Source organism: Enhydra lutris, unplaced genomic scaffold (genome assembly GCF_002288905.1).
Source record: "Enhydra lutris kenyoni isolate GAN:26980312 unplaced genomic scaffold, ASM228890v2 scaffoldscaffold54, whole genome shotgun sequence".
Lineage (NCBI taxonomy): Eukaryota > Metazoa > Chordata > Mammalia > Carnivora > Mustelidae > Enhydra > Enhydra lutris.
In genome coordinates, this window is record NW_019154138.1 from 3,789,022 (window position 1) to 3,802,957 (window position 13,936).

A 13,936-nucleotide genomic window follows, 5' to 3' on the forward strand; every position below is an offset into this window, starting at 1 on the left:
CAAGTAGACAGACGGTTGGACACTGAGTCTGGAGGTCAGGGAGCAGCTGGGAGGGGGGAGACAGCGAGAGCATGGGAGAGGGAGGACTTCTAAGGACATCTCCCCCGCAAAGTCCTGTCAATCACTGGGCTGGCCGGTGGTTCCCTGGAAGTCAGAGAGGAGGAGGAGGTGACCAAGGAGCAGCAGCGACCACCCCCCCCCATGGAGGGCAGGCGGCCCACGCCCTGCTGGCTGTGCACTCTCAGTTCAGAGCCTGTCCTCCTGTGAGTTTCAGCGAGCCGGACTCCACTGGGCAGCGACGGCAGTCCCCCCAGCGGCCCGGGTGACAGCGGCTTCTCTCGAGTCTGTTTTTCATAAAAGCTCAGCTGGAACAGTGGAAATTCTGACTCGTGTCAGATACCGAGGAGGCTTTAGTAGTTTCAAGTAGCTCGGGGTTAGATTTTAAAAGTTGAATTTCATCACATGTTTTAACTTGGGCGGGGAGTAGAAGGGACATGGTATTTTTAGCCCAAAAAAGCTTTTTTTCTCTTTCCTGCTCCCTCTCTGCCGGCGTTCCCCCCTCCCTCCCTGAACAGATGTTCTGTTTCAACCCTATTCAAACCTCAAAGCAGAGTGGCCATCAACCTTAGGCTCTGATGAGGGAAAAGGCCAGAATGCTATTTGTTGGGAAGGATTTTTTTCTTTCTTTCTCTTTTTTCCTTTCTTTTTTCCCCTCAGTCATAGCTGGTCCTTAAATAAGATCTCCCTACAGTAAAATGCACCCTGGGAGGGAAGACCGTGGAGGAGGAAAACCCAGGCTGGCATGTCTGGAATCAGGAAGGGGTAGACACCCACTGGTAGAAAGTGCCAGAAACTACCTTGGGGAATCCTGCCTCATTAGGTCAACTCTTCTTTGGGTGGTGGTGGTTTTTGTCTTGATAAGCAGGGGCTCAGAGTTAAGTCGGGATTCTTGGGGTTCTTTGGACACTCAACTCAAATGTGCCAAAGCTTTGGCTGGCGATCTTGAAAAATCCTAGGGTAGATCTTGCCTAAAAAGGGCCAGCTGGATCCTGGAGCTCAAACCATGTCATCCACACCCATATCCACTCCCTCCCTCCCTCTCCCCTTCCCTCTCTTACCTCTCCCTCTGCCCCTGTGTTTGTCTCTTCCACTAAGGTGGCCAAGGGCAGCTACCCAACTCTGGGCACTCCCATCATCTGAGCTTAGCTGCGTCAGGTGGAGGACAGCCCCCAAGTCTCAGTACTTGTTGCAAAAGTTTGCTTCTTGCCAGGTGGATCTAGGTTGTGTGGCCCCTGACCTTCATCCCGTTTGGGGGCTGTCTTTAAGAAAAGAATACAGGGGTCTTTTATTTATTGACTGGTTTACACAGTTCTTTGATAACTCTGAACCAGAGGACAGCTCCATCGGTAAACTTAAATAAACATCTCCAACTCGACCTTCCCTTAGCTCAATTGCAGAAACGCCTGTTCGCCCCGACACTGCATGATGCATTAGGACATTTGGGAGTCAGAATGGAAAAAGATGGTGGTTGTAACCAGTTGAGGTTCAAACACCTAATTTTGAAAGTATCCGAGAACCCAATGACTATGGGAACAGGGGGCCAGGGCCTGTGCAAGTGAAGGCCCCACGGGCTCTGCATCGCTGGCTTCAGGATGCACCCTCTGGTACTGACCTAGGAGCCCCCCAAGTGGCCATCAGGATGAAATTCATGGTGTCGGGGCTAGGTGCTGGGTGCATCCCCAAAGCCGGGGTGGGGTCATCCCTCTGTAAACCATGTGGATTGAGATGGGAGAGGGGTGGCATGCCAGAGGAAACCCAAAACGCTCTTCTCAGAAGGGGGACAAGGGTGGCAGGACACGCGGGAGCAGGTGTCTACTATTGGGTGAGGGAGTGGAGAGACCAGGGGCTGGGGAGTCAGGAAACGGGGATTTTCATTCTTCTGTTTCTACACTTTCCAGGTTCAAATCCCACTGTGCTACTGACTGTTGTCTCATTTTGATGATGATGGTGAGGAGGAGGATGTGGGCAGTGTGGATGCGCCTAGATATGGTGTGACAGGCACTATGCCATCTCTTGGGGGCTACTTGAGGAAGATCAAATTAACAGAAAAACGATAATGTGGAGTAAGACGGACTCACCGAGTAGGGAACTCTAACCTAGCCCCTGGGGGCTTGTAGGCAGCTTCTCGGAAGTTGGAGGGCCTAAGCTGAGGACCCGAAGAGTAAGCAGGAGCCGGCGAGCCGGGACGAGTGTTCTTGGCAGGGATAACAGCACGAGAGCATGGCTGGGTCAGAACCAAAAAACTGGATCAGTGGAGAGATGGGGCCGGGAGACGGCAGCAGGCAGATCAGTTTTAGCGGCAAATACATGGCTCGATCCGTTTTGTTTCTTAAGGTGAGTTTCCTCTTTGGGAAGATACAAACAGGAACTTACCTGGCCTGGTCTCCGTAACAGGCCCTAATGGAATAAAGCTCGTACCCACTAACCTCACCAACCCACTGCTGTGCCCGTGAATGAACAGATTTGCGCGTCTCTCGGACCCTGGCTTCCGCAGGAGAGCCTTGCACAAATGATACGAGAAACCATTTGGCTTGGAATGCACATATGATATCTTTCCCTTTTTGCTAGCGACCCATTTACCCGCCTAATTATATTTGGCAGAGGCTAATAGTAAAATTCATCTGCATTCCCTCTAACAGCTGCTGATGGAGGGCTGGCGAGTCAGAAACATCCTGGCAAGCCACCCTGAGACTAAAATATTTGCAGCAGATAATCTGCATGCGGACAATTGAGAAGGGCCTGTGAAGACATTAGGGCAGGTGTCCAGACTCCAGCAAGGAAGCTCTGGCTTGTGTTAGATCTTACGTCGTATCGACTGAGAATAATGTGGCAGGTAACCGGGCGGAGAGAACTGCCCGTCTGTGTGTTAGTCATTTCTGGTCTCAAGGGGTGGGAGGGGGGACTGATAATAGTCATAACGGGATTTCAGATTTGTCGCTACTTCCTCAGTTTGTGATCAACCAGGCCTTTCTGGATCATGTTAAAATATGCCAGTGTTTGCTCCTCTCATCCAGAGTTTGAATTTTAGCCTAAGTATGGGATTCAGGAATAGACCTGCCGCTTCCAGTCACCCCCTTTCTCGCGTTGGGTCCCAATGTCAATCAAGGCAGAATTTATGGTGTGTTTGTTATGCAGCTGGCGTGGATTGGCTGCCCTGTGCTTGTGCTGTGGGCATCCCAGGGGCACTAGCCGGCGGGACCCCAGATCCCAGGAGACTTGCAGTCTAGCCGCCAAGGATGTGGCAGGCTCCTGGGAAAGAACAGAAGATCCCAGATGAGATTGTGCAGAATGAAATGCTGGGCCCGATGGGAAGAGACCACACTCGGCTTGCAACAAATGAATTCATGCAAAGTAGAGAAAGGAGCCCCCCCCCATCCCCCAACCTCCACCTCAAGACACCTTTCTGCCATCTGTCCCCAAAAATGTCTCTGGCAATATACAAGCGTATGAGGTCCAGCCTGTGAATGGTGCCCCCCTAGGGTTGTACATTGCACACTCTGCCTCTCAGATGACCCTAAACCCACCCCCTCACCCCTCTGGGAAGAGCCCTGAGGGGCTGGTCCTGCCTGGGTGCCAGGGAGAGTGGGGCTGCGGGAAGGCAGATCTGTTTTACTTTAGAGCCATCTTCTCAGCTGTTGGCAGCTCGGGCTGGGTGGGCTGTGCCATCCTGCTCCCTGGGTCACTGCTATTTGCCAGGCTAAACAGGCTGGAGGAAGTGACTGGGGCTCTCCCAGCATGTGGTCCCAAATGAGCTATTGATGCCTCCCATTGGGACTGTGGGTGCGGGGTGAGGGCTGGGAGTCCAGACCTTGTGATCACCCTCAACGACCAACCCGACCATCCTCACTCAGGTCTTTCCTGGCTCGTCGGGGCTCCTCTATACTCTCTTCTTTCCCTCTCTTCCTCCCCAGCCCCCTCTTCTTTTTAAACTGGGGGAGGGACAGGGAAGAGACTGTCTTTGATCTCAGTGGAGGAAAAAAGTCTGTTCTGTTCAGGCTTTTGGCTAACACAACAAACAGTGTTTAAAATTTAACTTTGCTTAATTAATTAGTAATTCTGTTTAATGCTGTCTGATCTCCCTCCAAAAGGTATTTTGAAGCTTGAGAAGGGAACATCAAAGGGAGCCGGGTGAAGATGGTCAAGTAATGCATTTAATCTGGCAGTTGCTGGGGGTGGAGAGATGCCAGGTTGGGAGCTAATGTGGGAGAGAGCCATCATCTGGTAAACACAGCCAGCAGGCTCCTTGCAGCCGTGGTGTGAGAAGGGACAGGGAGCAGTTTCCAAAGAGAAGGAACTCCACACACCGCCCCCAGACTCATCTGAGCTGAGAAAACTGGTTTGAAGAAATCAGAGTTGACGTTTTCTTTCTTCCATGCCTACTGTGTATGGTTGGGCAGGTTGTGTACTGCACAAGAGTTTCCAGTTATGCGGGTGAGCAGCTGGTGAAATCCAGCCTGCACCCTGCTTATCAGGGTACCCTGGTGGGAAGGGTACCTAAGCGCAGTTCATAAACTTTTCTATAAAGGGCCAGGAGAGTACAACTTTTAGGCTTTGTGGGCCATATAGTCTCTGTTGTGATTACCAAACTTTGCTATCGTAGAGTGAAGCAGCTATACACAGTGACTGTGTCCCAATTAAACTTTATTTACAGAAACAGGCCGTGCGGTGGGCTGGGTTTGGCTCACAGGGCATAGCTTGCCAGCCTCTGTTCTAAGTCATCTAAGGGTAGGTTCCAGGCAGGGGTGTGAACGTAGGATATAAAATCAGAATATGAGTCTTTGAACTTGAAGGCTTTTCTTGCCTCCTCACTCCATTCCTTCCCTTCCTTTTTCTGCTGTTCCTCCAGCTTTCCTTTCTCTTTCAAATTAGCAGCATCTCCTATTGTTACTGTGAATGATTAAAGAATGCTGAGTCCCTCTGAAATTTTGCCCCCCCAGAAGATCATCTCTGGGCTGAGCCGGAGTAGGAGGGTGCGAATGGGCTCTGAATGTGGTGCCAAAGCCCATCTCGACAGAAATGCCGTTCTCTTTGCTGGTTGGTGGGACCTTGGCAGCCCAAAGTGGGTACTGTTTACCCTTCCTGTGCCTGCCCGTGAGCCCAAGGATGGATGGATGGATGAGGGGGTTTGTGCTATGCAGGGATGGCAGGACTAGGTGCTGGTTGATGTTAGTTTGAGAGGCTTCACATGTGGGTTTGGAAACAGGGCTGAGTCCCAGCCCCTGCCTGTGGCCCTGGGCTCTGCTAGGCTTTCCTAACATCTCTGATACCTCCTCTGGCCATTGGGCGGGGAACAGCAACAGGGTGAAGGGCCTTCTTCGGTGGGGGTGGAGGGCACTGACTGTCCTTGTTCCTGGCCCCCGGGGCTCTGGGGAAGGATGGCTCCCGGTCCTACCACCCATCTGTGGCTGACCCCATGGGTGTCCGGGGGGTGGGCGTTCTGAGCTGGGATGGGATGAGGGACCCCCTTGGTGAAGAGAAGGCAATCCAGACTATGGTGGTCTTCAGAGAAGACACAGAAAGATGGTGACTGGTCGGTGGGGAGGGGGTGCATTTTCTACCCCGTTGGGTGAGGAGGAAGGAGGGGAGGCGGGGAGGGCCTGTGCATAGGGAGGGGTGCTCCAGAAAAGGAGGGAGCAGGGACAGAGCTTTCTTTTCTTTGGGTTTTATCAAGTGGAACTTGAAAGGCAGTGTTGAACCTGAAGGTGGTTTTCTGATAACTTCTCTTTGAACTTGAAGTTTGGTTTCGATAAGCCTGGCTGGCTTACATCTCCAGCCAGGACCTCTGTGGAGGGAGGCTGCAGCTTTGAAGATGGAACTGGGCTTTGTTTTCCTTTCTTCTTCCCCACACCACCCCTGCAGGGGGGCTGTGCCGGCCAGGAGAGCACCACGGTTTCTCCAATGGAGCGGTGTTGGGGTGAGGGCGACCATCTGGGTCTGGGCTATCAGCTGGGACCATGGCTCCTCTCCATCTTTGGCAAACCCGGCTTTGACTGAGCACCTGTTGCATACAGGCGACTGTGCTAAGGAGGCACTCTCCTCATTGCCTTTCCCCCACCCCCATAACCCTGTGAGGAAGAAACCATCTCATTCCCACTTTCCCCATGAGGAAACGGAGATCCAGAGAAGCCCAGTACCTTGCCCAACATTGCCCAGACCATCAGCAGGAGCAGGGTCACAATATGGGTCCAGAGTATCAGTCCTCTCAATCAGATTGCTCATGCTGAGCTCAGCTGCACCCACCGGAGATGTTTGGGGCCCCTAGAGCTGAGGACCGGGCATGGGGAGAGACCCAGCTCCCTGACTTGCTCTGATGAGCATTTAGACCTTTTTGCCTTCTAAATGGGAGTAGCAGTAGTGCCTACTGCTTTGGGGCCTGGTACCCCGTCAGGTTCCACGATGGCGGCTGCTCTGGCTCAGTGGGACTCTGGCAGATTTGGGGTGGGGGAATCAGGGTGGCCCAGGCTGCATGCTCGGCTATCCTTGGGTCACTGGCTCATTGCCTACCTGACTGTCCCAGGACTCAGTGTTGCACTGGACTGGCGTGCCTCCTGGCTCTGGCAGTGTTTGCTTTGGAGGAGCAGGGAGGAGAGGACCTGGTTTTATCCCCTCGATCAGAAGTGGTCAGCATCAGTCACCTTTCCCCACTCTGGGGGCCTCCGAGGAGTTGAATCTCCTTTTAGGTTTGTCCTTATTAGCCTCATTCTGTGAAAGCTCCAGGACAGAGCTGGGGTCCGTGGCTGAGACAGGGTCTCCAGCTGGATATCTGACTGCTCGAGGGAGTTGTCGCCTTGCTGTGGGGGGATCATAGGACGAGGGTGCACCCTGCATCCCTCTGGGTGTACCTGGAGGAAGAGAAAGAAGGGGGCACTCAGGTCCCGCTGGGAGGGGAGCTTAGGCTGGAGTCAGGTCAGTCTGTTACTGCCATGGCCTTCCTGTCCCCGCCCATCTGGCCTGGTGACTGACCAAGCATCCGTATCTTCAGCGTTTCCCTCCCTGTCCTGTTCCCCAGCCCAGGCTGCCTGTGTTTGATATGATGCATTTGTGTCCTTTTGCATTCCCAAAGCCTCCGTTTTGAGAAAACTTGGCTACCAACTGTGCTGATTCCCGAGAGACTGAGTGGGGAGGGGACCCCATTGCCCTGACTGCGTCCACTCGCAGCCGCTGGGACCCTGTGTGCTGACCCTGGGCTCTTGGCCCTAGCTCACTGAATCCACACAAAGATCCTCTGGGGAGAGGACTGCTCTGGTCCGGGTTGTACAGCTGGGCAAACTAGTCAAGAGGTCTGGAGAAGTTACACGACTTGCCCTGGGTCACACAGAGTGTTAGGAGGACCCAAGCAGAGACCATGGGTGCTTCTCAGGCCGCCTGAGGGAGGCCCTAGCTTCCCCTCAGGCCTCCTGACCAACTCCCAGCATGCCATTTGCTGGGGCCCTGGCACATGGCCCCTTTGAGGAGGCCAACATGTCAGCAGGGAAGGCATTGAGACTGTGGAACGTGTCCGCGGTCTGCGAGCTTCCTGTCCACCTGCCTCTGGTCTGAGTGCCCTGGCCGACCGCAGACTACTTGTCTGGGCTGCGTAGTTGGGGCAGGAAATGGTGGCCTGGAGGCGCCCTGGGGTCATCTGAGTGGCTGGCATGGGTGCACCTGGGCGGGCTCCGCAGCCCCGGACATTCCCCGAGGCCAGAGAGCAAAGTGACTTTGACCTTAGCGCATGGGCAGGCCAGGAAGGGGTCCGGTCCCCAGAACAAAGCCCCAGTGGGGGCGGCGGCCCCAAGGCCCAGCTGGGGACCATCCTCACGCTGTCTCACTTGCCCTCTCCGCAGTGGCCCTGCCTCCTGAGAAGACAGACGGGCTGGCCAGCGGAGATGAGAAGAGGAGGGAGAAGGTGAGCGAATCTTGCCCGGGCTCCAAGAAGCAGCTGAAATTTGAAGTAAGTACCCTTTCCTGGCATTGGGCTCTGGAGAGAAGTGCTTCTGTCCCCTCGGCGGGGCTTTTCAAGGAGGGAAGCTGAGGCCCGTGCAGATGCAAAGGCCTTTCACCTCCTGTGTGACCCACTTCCCTCTGTGGGAGGTTTGGTCCCTCCCTGTCTGGGGCTGCTCCAGCTCCACATGGGCCCTGGGGACTCAGTACCGCCATCCCCCTGGGCTGTGGCCTGGCAGTCTGGGGAGGACCTGAGCAGGGACCTGGGGATTGGCTGGCCCTGGCGCTGCCATTACCATCTGAGGTGATTGCCTTCCCCTCTGGGCCTTGGTTTCCTCGTTACTGGAAGAAGCTTTTGATTCTGACTCCTGGGGCTGTTCTGGGGAACATGGCAGGGCTCTTGGGTGGACTGGATGCCAAGGCAGGAGGCCTTAGGCAGGTCCCCGGCCCTATCTGGGACTCAGATTCCCTGTGTGGTCAACAACTAAAGGAACATGTTCTCCTCGAGGTTGCAGTCCGTCCATCCTGCCCCACCCAAACAGTACATTAAGCTCCTTCTGTGTATCAGGCAGGGCTGGGTCCAGGAGAGCGGAACCTGGGCCTCTCGGCACGGAGCTTACTGGCTTCTCTCTGCCCTCCCTTCTCCTCCCTTCTTCGTTCTCTGCCTCCCTCCCTGAGACCACTGGGGCAGAGCTCTAGCAGGCTGGGGTTTGCATGGCCCTGCCCTCCCGGCGCACAGTGTGATGGGGGAGGCAGGAGAGAGACCCAGTCCCAGTGACTGCACAGTTGAGGATGTGATGGGAGGTCTGGGAGCACGCAGTAAGGTGGGTGCCACAGCCATGCTGGAGGCCAGCCGGGTGATGGAGGTAGTTCTTGATGCTGTGTACTGTGGTGGCTAAAAGAGAATGGGGCGGATGCCAGTCTGCATTGAGCCTCTGAGTGCCAGAGTAGGAGTTGGGAGAGGTGAGGACAGGGAGCCTCTGGGATAAGGAAAGCACTTCCAACTGAGTGAATAGCAGGAGCAAAGGCCCTGAGGTCAGCCAGTGTTACGAGCTGTGTGGGAACAAGCAGCATCATAGTGCATAGTGATGGCCGGTGGTGGTGGGGAGATGACTCGGGACAGGGTGTGACAGGGTCCCAATGGGCCCTGAATGCAGGAGGTGAGGGGGGCGGGCAACATCCCACCGGAGAGCTGGGGTTGCTAGCTGCTTCCCCGAGGCCACCGGAGTGTCTTCTAGGGATGGTTGGCAGAGCTGAGGGCTGAGTGCTGCAGCAGAGGGAAGGCTCAGACTCAGAGCTCTCACTTCCCTGGAGGCCCAAGGGGGCCGATTTCTGGAAGGGCCAGGCTGACTGTCTGGGACTCATCCACAGCACCTGAGGACGACTCACCTGAGACACCTAGGTGGTGGTGGAGGGTGGGGATTAAAGATGCAGATGACAGAATTTGGGGTGGGGGAGGGCATAGTTACTGAACCCTGAGCTGTCTTTGGAGCTGCGCAGAAGGGCCGGGGAGAAGGAATCAGAGAAACGCTGTGTGTGCATGTGTGTGTGCATCTGTGTGTGTGTGTGTGTGTGTGTGTGTGTGTGTGTGTGTGTGTGGGCAAGTGTGCGGGGCGAGCGCTGTGCTACATGAAACGGTGCCTCGCAGAGCAGAGCGGGCACTTGGCAGGTATCAGACGGGCATGTCACAACTGAGGGAAGACTGACTTTGAACTCCGCGTGGGCCGCCCGAGGACTGCTGGAGGGAACTGGCTTCGAGCTGCAGAGGCTGGGGGCTGGGATGCCGCACTCGGGCTCATCCCTGCCAGCGTGCAGAGGCCAGGTGTCACTCCCCTCTGGGGTGCTGAGCTTGCCTTCCTGCAAAAGGAGGGGGCAACTGGGGCAAGATGTGGAACAGAAGGGCCTGGGAGCATCTTGGCTGGTTTTTAAAGAATCTTGTAAACCTCTTTCCCCAAACAGCCAGCATTTCTCGAACTTTCTATCTGGTGTTCAAGGGCTCCTGCGTACACACTGCCAGGGACTGACCTCATCACTTCCCAGCTCAGGTGCCTGTGGTTAGACACTGCCAGGGACCGACCTCATCACTTCCCAGCTCGGGTGCCTGTGGTTAGACACTGCCAGGGACCGAGCTCATCACTTCCCAGCTCGGGTGCCTGTGGTTAGACACGTCGGGTCCCGTGAGCGATGATCATGAAGTCGTCGTGAACATTACGTGCGTCCTGTTACCATCACAGCGAAGGCAATGGCAGCTATTCCCGTTAATTGCACTTCTCTAGGTGCCAAACAGTTCCACGCTTTTTCCAGGTCCCCCATTGCAGAGCCCAAGGCAAGGACTTGGCAGGTAATCCCGGGGAGCCGCAAAGGAGGGCAGCCAATACCAGTGGGTGAAGGGGCGGACCAGCTCCAAGGCAGCTGGGGCTCAGTCTTGCTGGGACTCCCCCCTCCGCTCCCCAAGAGCCATGCAGAATGCCTCATGCTGCCCCGGGCATTCAGTCCCCGTTTTTCAGGGCTTCCTCGGGCACAGAAGCTGGTTGCTGGAGGTGGGAGGTCGGAAACTGGCCTGAGAATTCGTGGCGTGGGGCCGTCCATGCTCCCAACAGGCTCGTGAGATCAGTAGTGGCCTTTCCTATAATTTACATGAGGGGAAACTTACAGAGAAGCCACAACCAGGGTCACACAGCCGTGGAGGGCCACTACCAGCGTCTCCTGCGCCTGAGCTGGAGTTTTACCCTTTAATGTCTGCTCACCCTCTCCTGCCTTCCATATCAGGTGGCCATATTGGTCATCCAGCCATAGCTTCCCATTACTGGTCCCCATGTCTTCCAGTAACTTCTGTCTCTTGGTCCAGTTTCCATTTCCCTGAGGCCATGAAGCTTCCTCTCAGACCCCCAGCTCACAGCCTCCTGGTGTTTCCTTTGCCTTCAAAGACCCAGAGGCTGTCTGGCTTGCCCACAGGCATCTCTCTGTGGGCCTGACCTACCCTGCCCTGCCCCGCCAGGCCTGGCCTCCCTGCCTGGCCCCTCAGGTCTTGTTCACTATGATCGTCCTTCACACAAGGCCTGGGGAGGGTAGTGAGGAGGCGGCTTCCCAGTGACCTGGCCTCTGGGTACTCCAGCCACACCTGTGGGTTGTCTGTGTCTAGGAGCTACAATGTGACGTGTCCGTGGAAGAGGACAGCCGGCAAGAGTGGACCTTCACCCTCTATGACTTTGACAACAATGGCAAGGTCACCCGTGAGGTGAGTGCACCCGCCAGAGCCCGCTGCCTCTGGTCACACCCTTGGGCTCTCCTGCCCTTCCCCCTCCCGCTTCTCCAGGGCAGCCTACCAACCAGGTCGAGGCCAGGAGGGGTGAGGTAGGGAGGGGAGCCAGGCCGCTAGAGCTTTAGGGAAACCTGGAGGGGTGTCCCATAGCTGCCCAGTGAGTGGGCAGCAGGGACAGAGGAAGGGGTGACCAGGATCCCTTGCATTCAGCTGAGGCACTGCTCCCCTGGGGAAGGGGAAGGGTGGGAGTCAGGGGATTAGCCCTGAGGGGGGCCTCCCCCCTGCCCCCTGGAGGAGGACCCAAGTTCCAACAAAGTCCTGCCCTGCTGCCTCCTCTTTGGAGTCGGAGAGCTCTGGCTGGGGCAGGGGCTGTGACCACCCCAGGCCGCTTCCCACCTCAGACAGTGTGCCCAGGAGCTGGGGCCAGGCAGGCATCCAGAGGCTAGGCCACCCTCTGCTGAGGCAGGAAGGAGCACCCCCAGCCTCCCGAGAGCACTGCGCCCAGTCACAGGCCTGTTTGTCACCACCCTTCTCCCTCGGAATGCTGGCATCTCTCCCCTCAGCTCTCCTGCCATACCTCTGTCCTCTGTGGAGCTGAGCAGAGCGAACATGGCCTGCAGAGCTGAGAGGGGGAGAGGCCCAGCAAGCACAGGGCAGGAGCGCTCGGGGTGTTTAAGGCGCTGGAGGAGACTGGTGTGGTGGCTGCTCCCCAGGAGACCTGGCTAGGGCCAGAGCCGGCAAGGCAGACCCTGGCTTGAGTTCCTGGGGCTCAGGGAAGTCACCGGTGGGTTGGTGGAAGCAGGGGTAGGACCTGGTCTGAGCCACTGAGCTCTGCCTCCCATTTTCCCTGGGCCAGGCACCCCTTCTGCCTTTTTGCTGCTTTTCCCACCGTCCCTCTGGGACATCCTCTCCCTCCCCAGGAGGCCCTGGTTTTCAGATGGGCGTAGGGGTCTGAGAGTGGCAGGCTGCCTGCACGCCCGCCTCATGTCCCGCTCATGAGGGCGTCAGGGGTGTCCCTAGAGAAGCTTTGCTGTCTTCTCTCCCTGCCTGGTTCAGAGCTACGGATTTTTTTTCTGGGGCTTGGTGCAGGAGAAACTGCTGGAAGGGACGCCTGGGTGAGGAAAGGGCAACTCTTCCTCAGGCTGGGACTTAAGGAATGTTTGAACAGGGTGGGGGAAGCTGTGAGTGACTTTTAATCATTCAAGACTCTTGAGGATGGAAGTGACAGAATCCCAGAAAACTGCTCTCGGTTTACAAAAAAAAAAAAAATAATAATAATAATAGGAATGTATTGTGATCCAGGGCACTGACTTCAGGCATGGATGGATCCAGAGGCTCGGTGCCCTCAAGCCTAGCTATCTTCAAGGCTCTGTTCCCTCTGTATTCCTCCATTGTCCGTCAGCCTTTCCCCTGGCCAGTAGTGAGGTGACAGCTGACATTTTCCCACTGTCCGGGACTCTCAGCAACTTTCCCAATTCAGAAGTTCCAGAATAGAATCTCACCAGCTCTGACCGCCTCACCTGTCATTTTTGCCATGGGTTTGCAATGCTTGGGATGGCCCTATTCTGGGTCATAGGAGAGGGGAGATGTTACCAGATACATGAGACACAAAGACTGAAAATGAGAGGGGCGTGTAATCAGCTCACAAAATAAAATCAAGGTACTGTTTTTAGGGGGCGGGGGAATAGGTTCTGGGCAGGCAAAGCCCCAAGAGGGGCCTGGGTATTTGGGAAGCAGTGGAAATGCCTCTTGGTTGGAGACCTTGGGGAAGCCGGGGCAGGGGGTGGTTTAGAGGAACCCCTATCCCCCTCCAGCTGTGATGCTTTGTGTGAGAGGTTATGGTTTTTCTGGAGTGAGTGCTGCCCCTCCTCCCCACCCTGTTTGGGAATGGCAGCTGCGGTGTAATTATCTTCCCAGGGAAACACTCTGCAGTCTGGGAGCTTGGTTAGCTGAGCTGAATGGCGGTGGCCCCGGCCGTCGGTCAAGGCCACACGGGCAGCCGGGCTGGGGTGCAGAGGGTGGCATTGCCCTCTCTTCTGACTTGCATGGTGGCCAAGACCCCACCGCTCCTGTGAGCCACTGTCTTCGTTCCTTGCTGCTTTGAAAATGCTGACTGTAAGAGGGCTGGCCCCTCACCTCAGAGGCCTTGCAGATACCCGAGGGCACACCCTGCTGTCTGGTTCTGCATTGGGCCTTTCTTTACCCTTGGTAATGAGAGGAAGAGCAGGAAAGTGAGGGTTCCTGAGGCAGGTGGCCCAGCCCGGCCCCTCAAGAAGGCCATCCCTGGATCGTGTCTTCCTGCCCCCGGAGGAGCGAGGGGGCTGGCTTCCAGTCCAGGGAGAACCCAGCCTGTGCTTCCCCTTGGTTTATTTTTAGCCCCGAGGCCACGCCTCCAAGCTGGCTATAAATACCAGTCCGTTGCATGCTCCCTGGCTGTCTGCGGGCATGTTTCCGGGGGCTGGGGCAGACAGGCTCCCACCTCGCCGCAGCTACAGCCTAGAGTGGGCGCCTGGGCTCACTTCCCAACTCAAAAGAAAGTACCTGTTCATTTGTGCAATAAATATTCGCAGGTACCTACTTCTGTGTGCTGCGCCCTGTGCAGGCAAGAGCTGATTTCTCAGCTGGGATTGCCAGAGCGTGCCTGTTCCTAGACCCTGAGTTACTGCCCCCCAGCCCTGGTTTGGGATAGGACGC

The 13,936-nt window shown here is 56.0% G+C and overlaps 1 protein-coding gene across 1 annotated transcript in view; it reads left to right on the forward strand.

Moving 5' to 3' along the window:
• The window catches only part of LOC111157366 (naked cuticle homolog 1), an 82,851-nt gene that overhangs the window by 62,898 nt on the left and 6,017 nt on the right, over nucleotides 1-13,936 (forward strand). Inside the window, 2 exon segments of the mRNA XM_022518716.1 lie at nucleotides 7,884-7,990; nucleotides 11,123-11,218. Coding sequence (XP_022374424.1) covers nucleotides 7,884-7,990; nucleotides 11,123-11,218 — 203 coding nt within the window.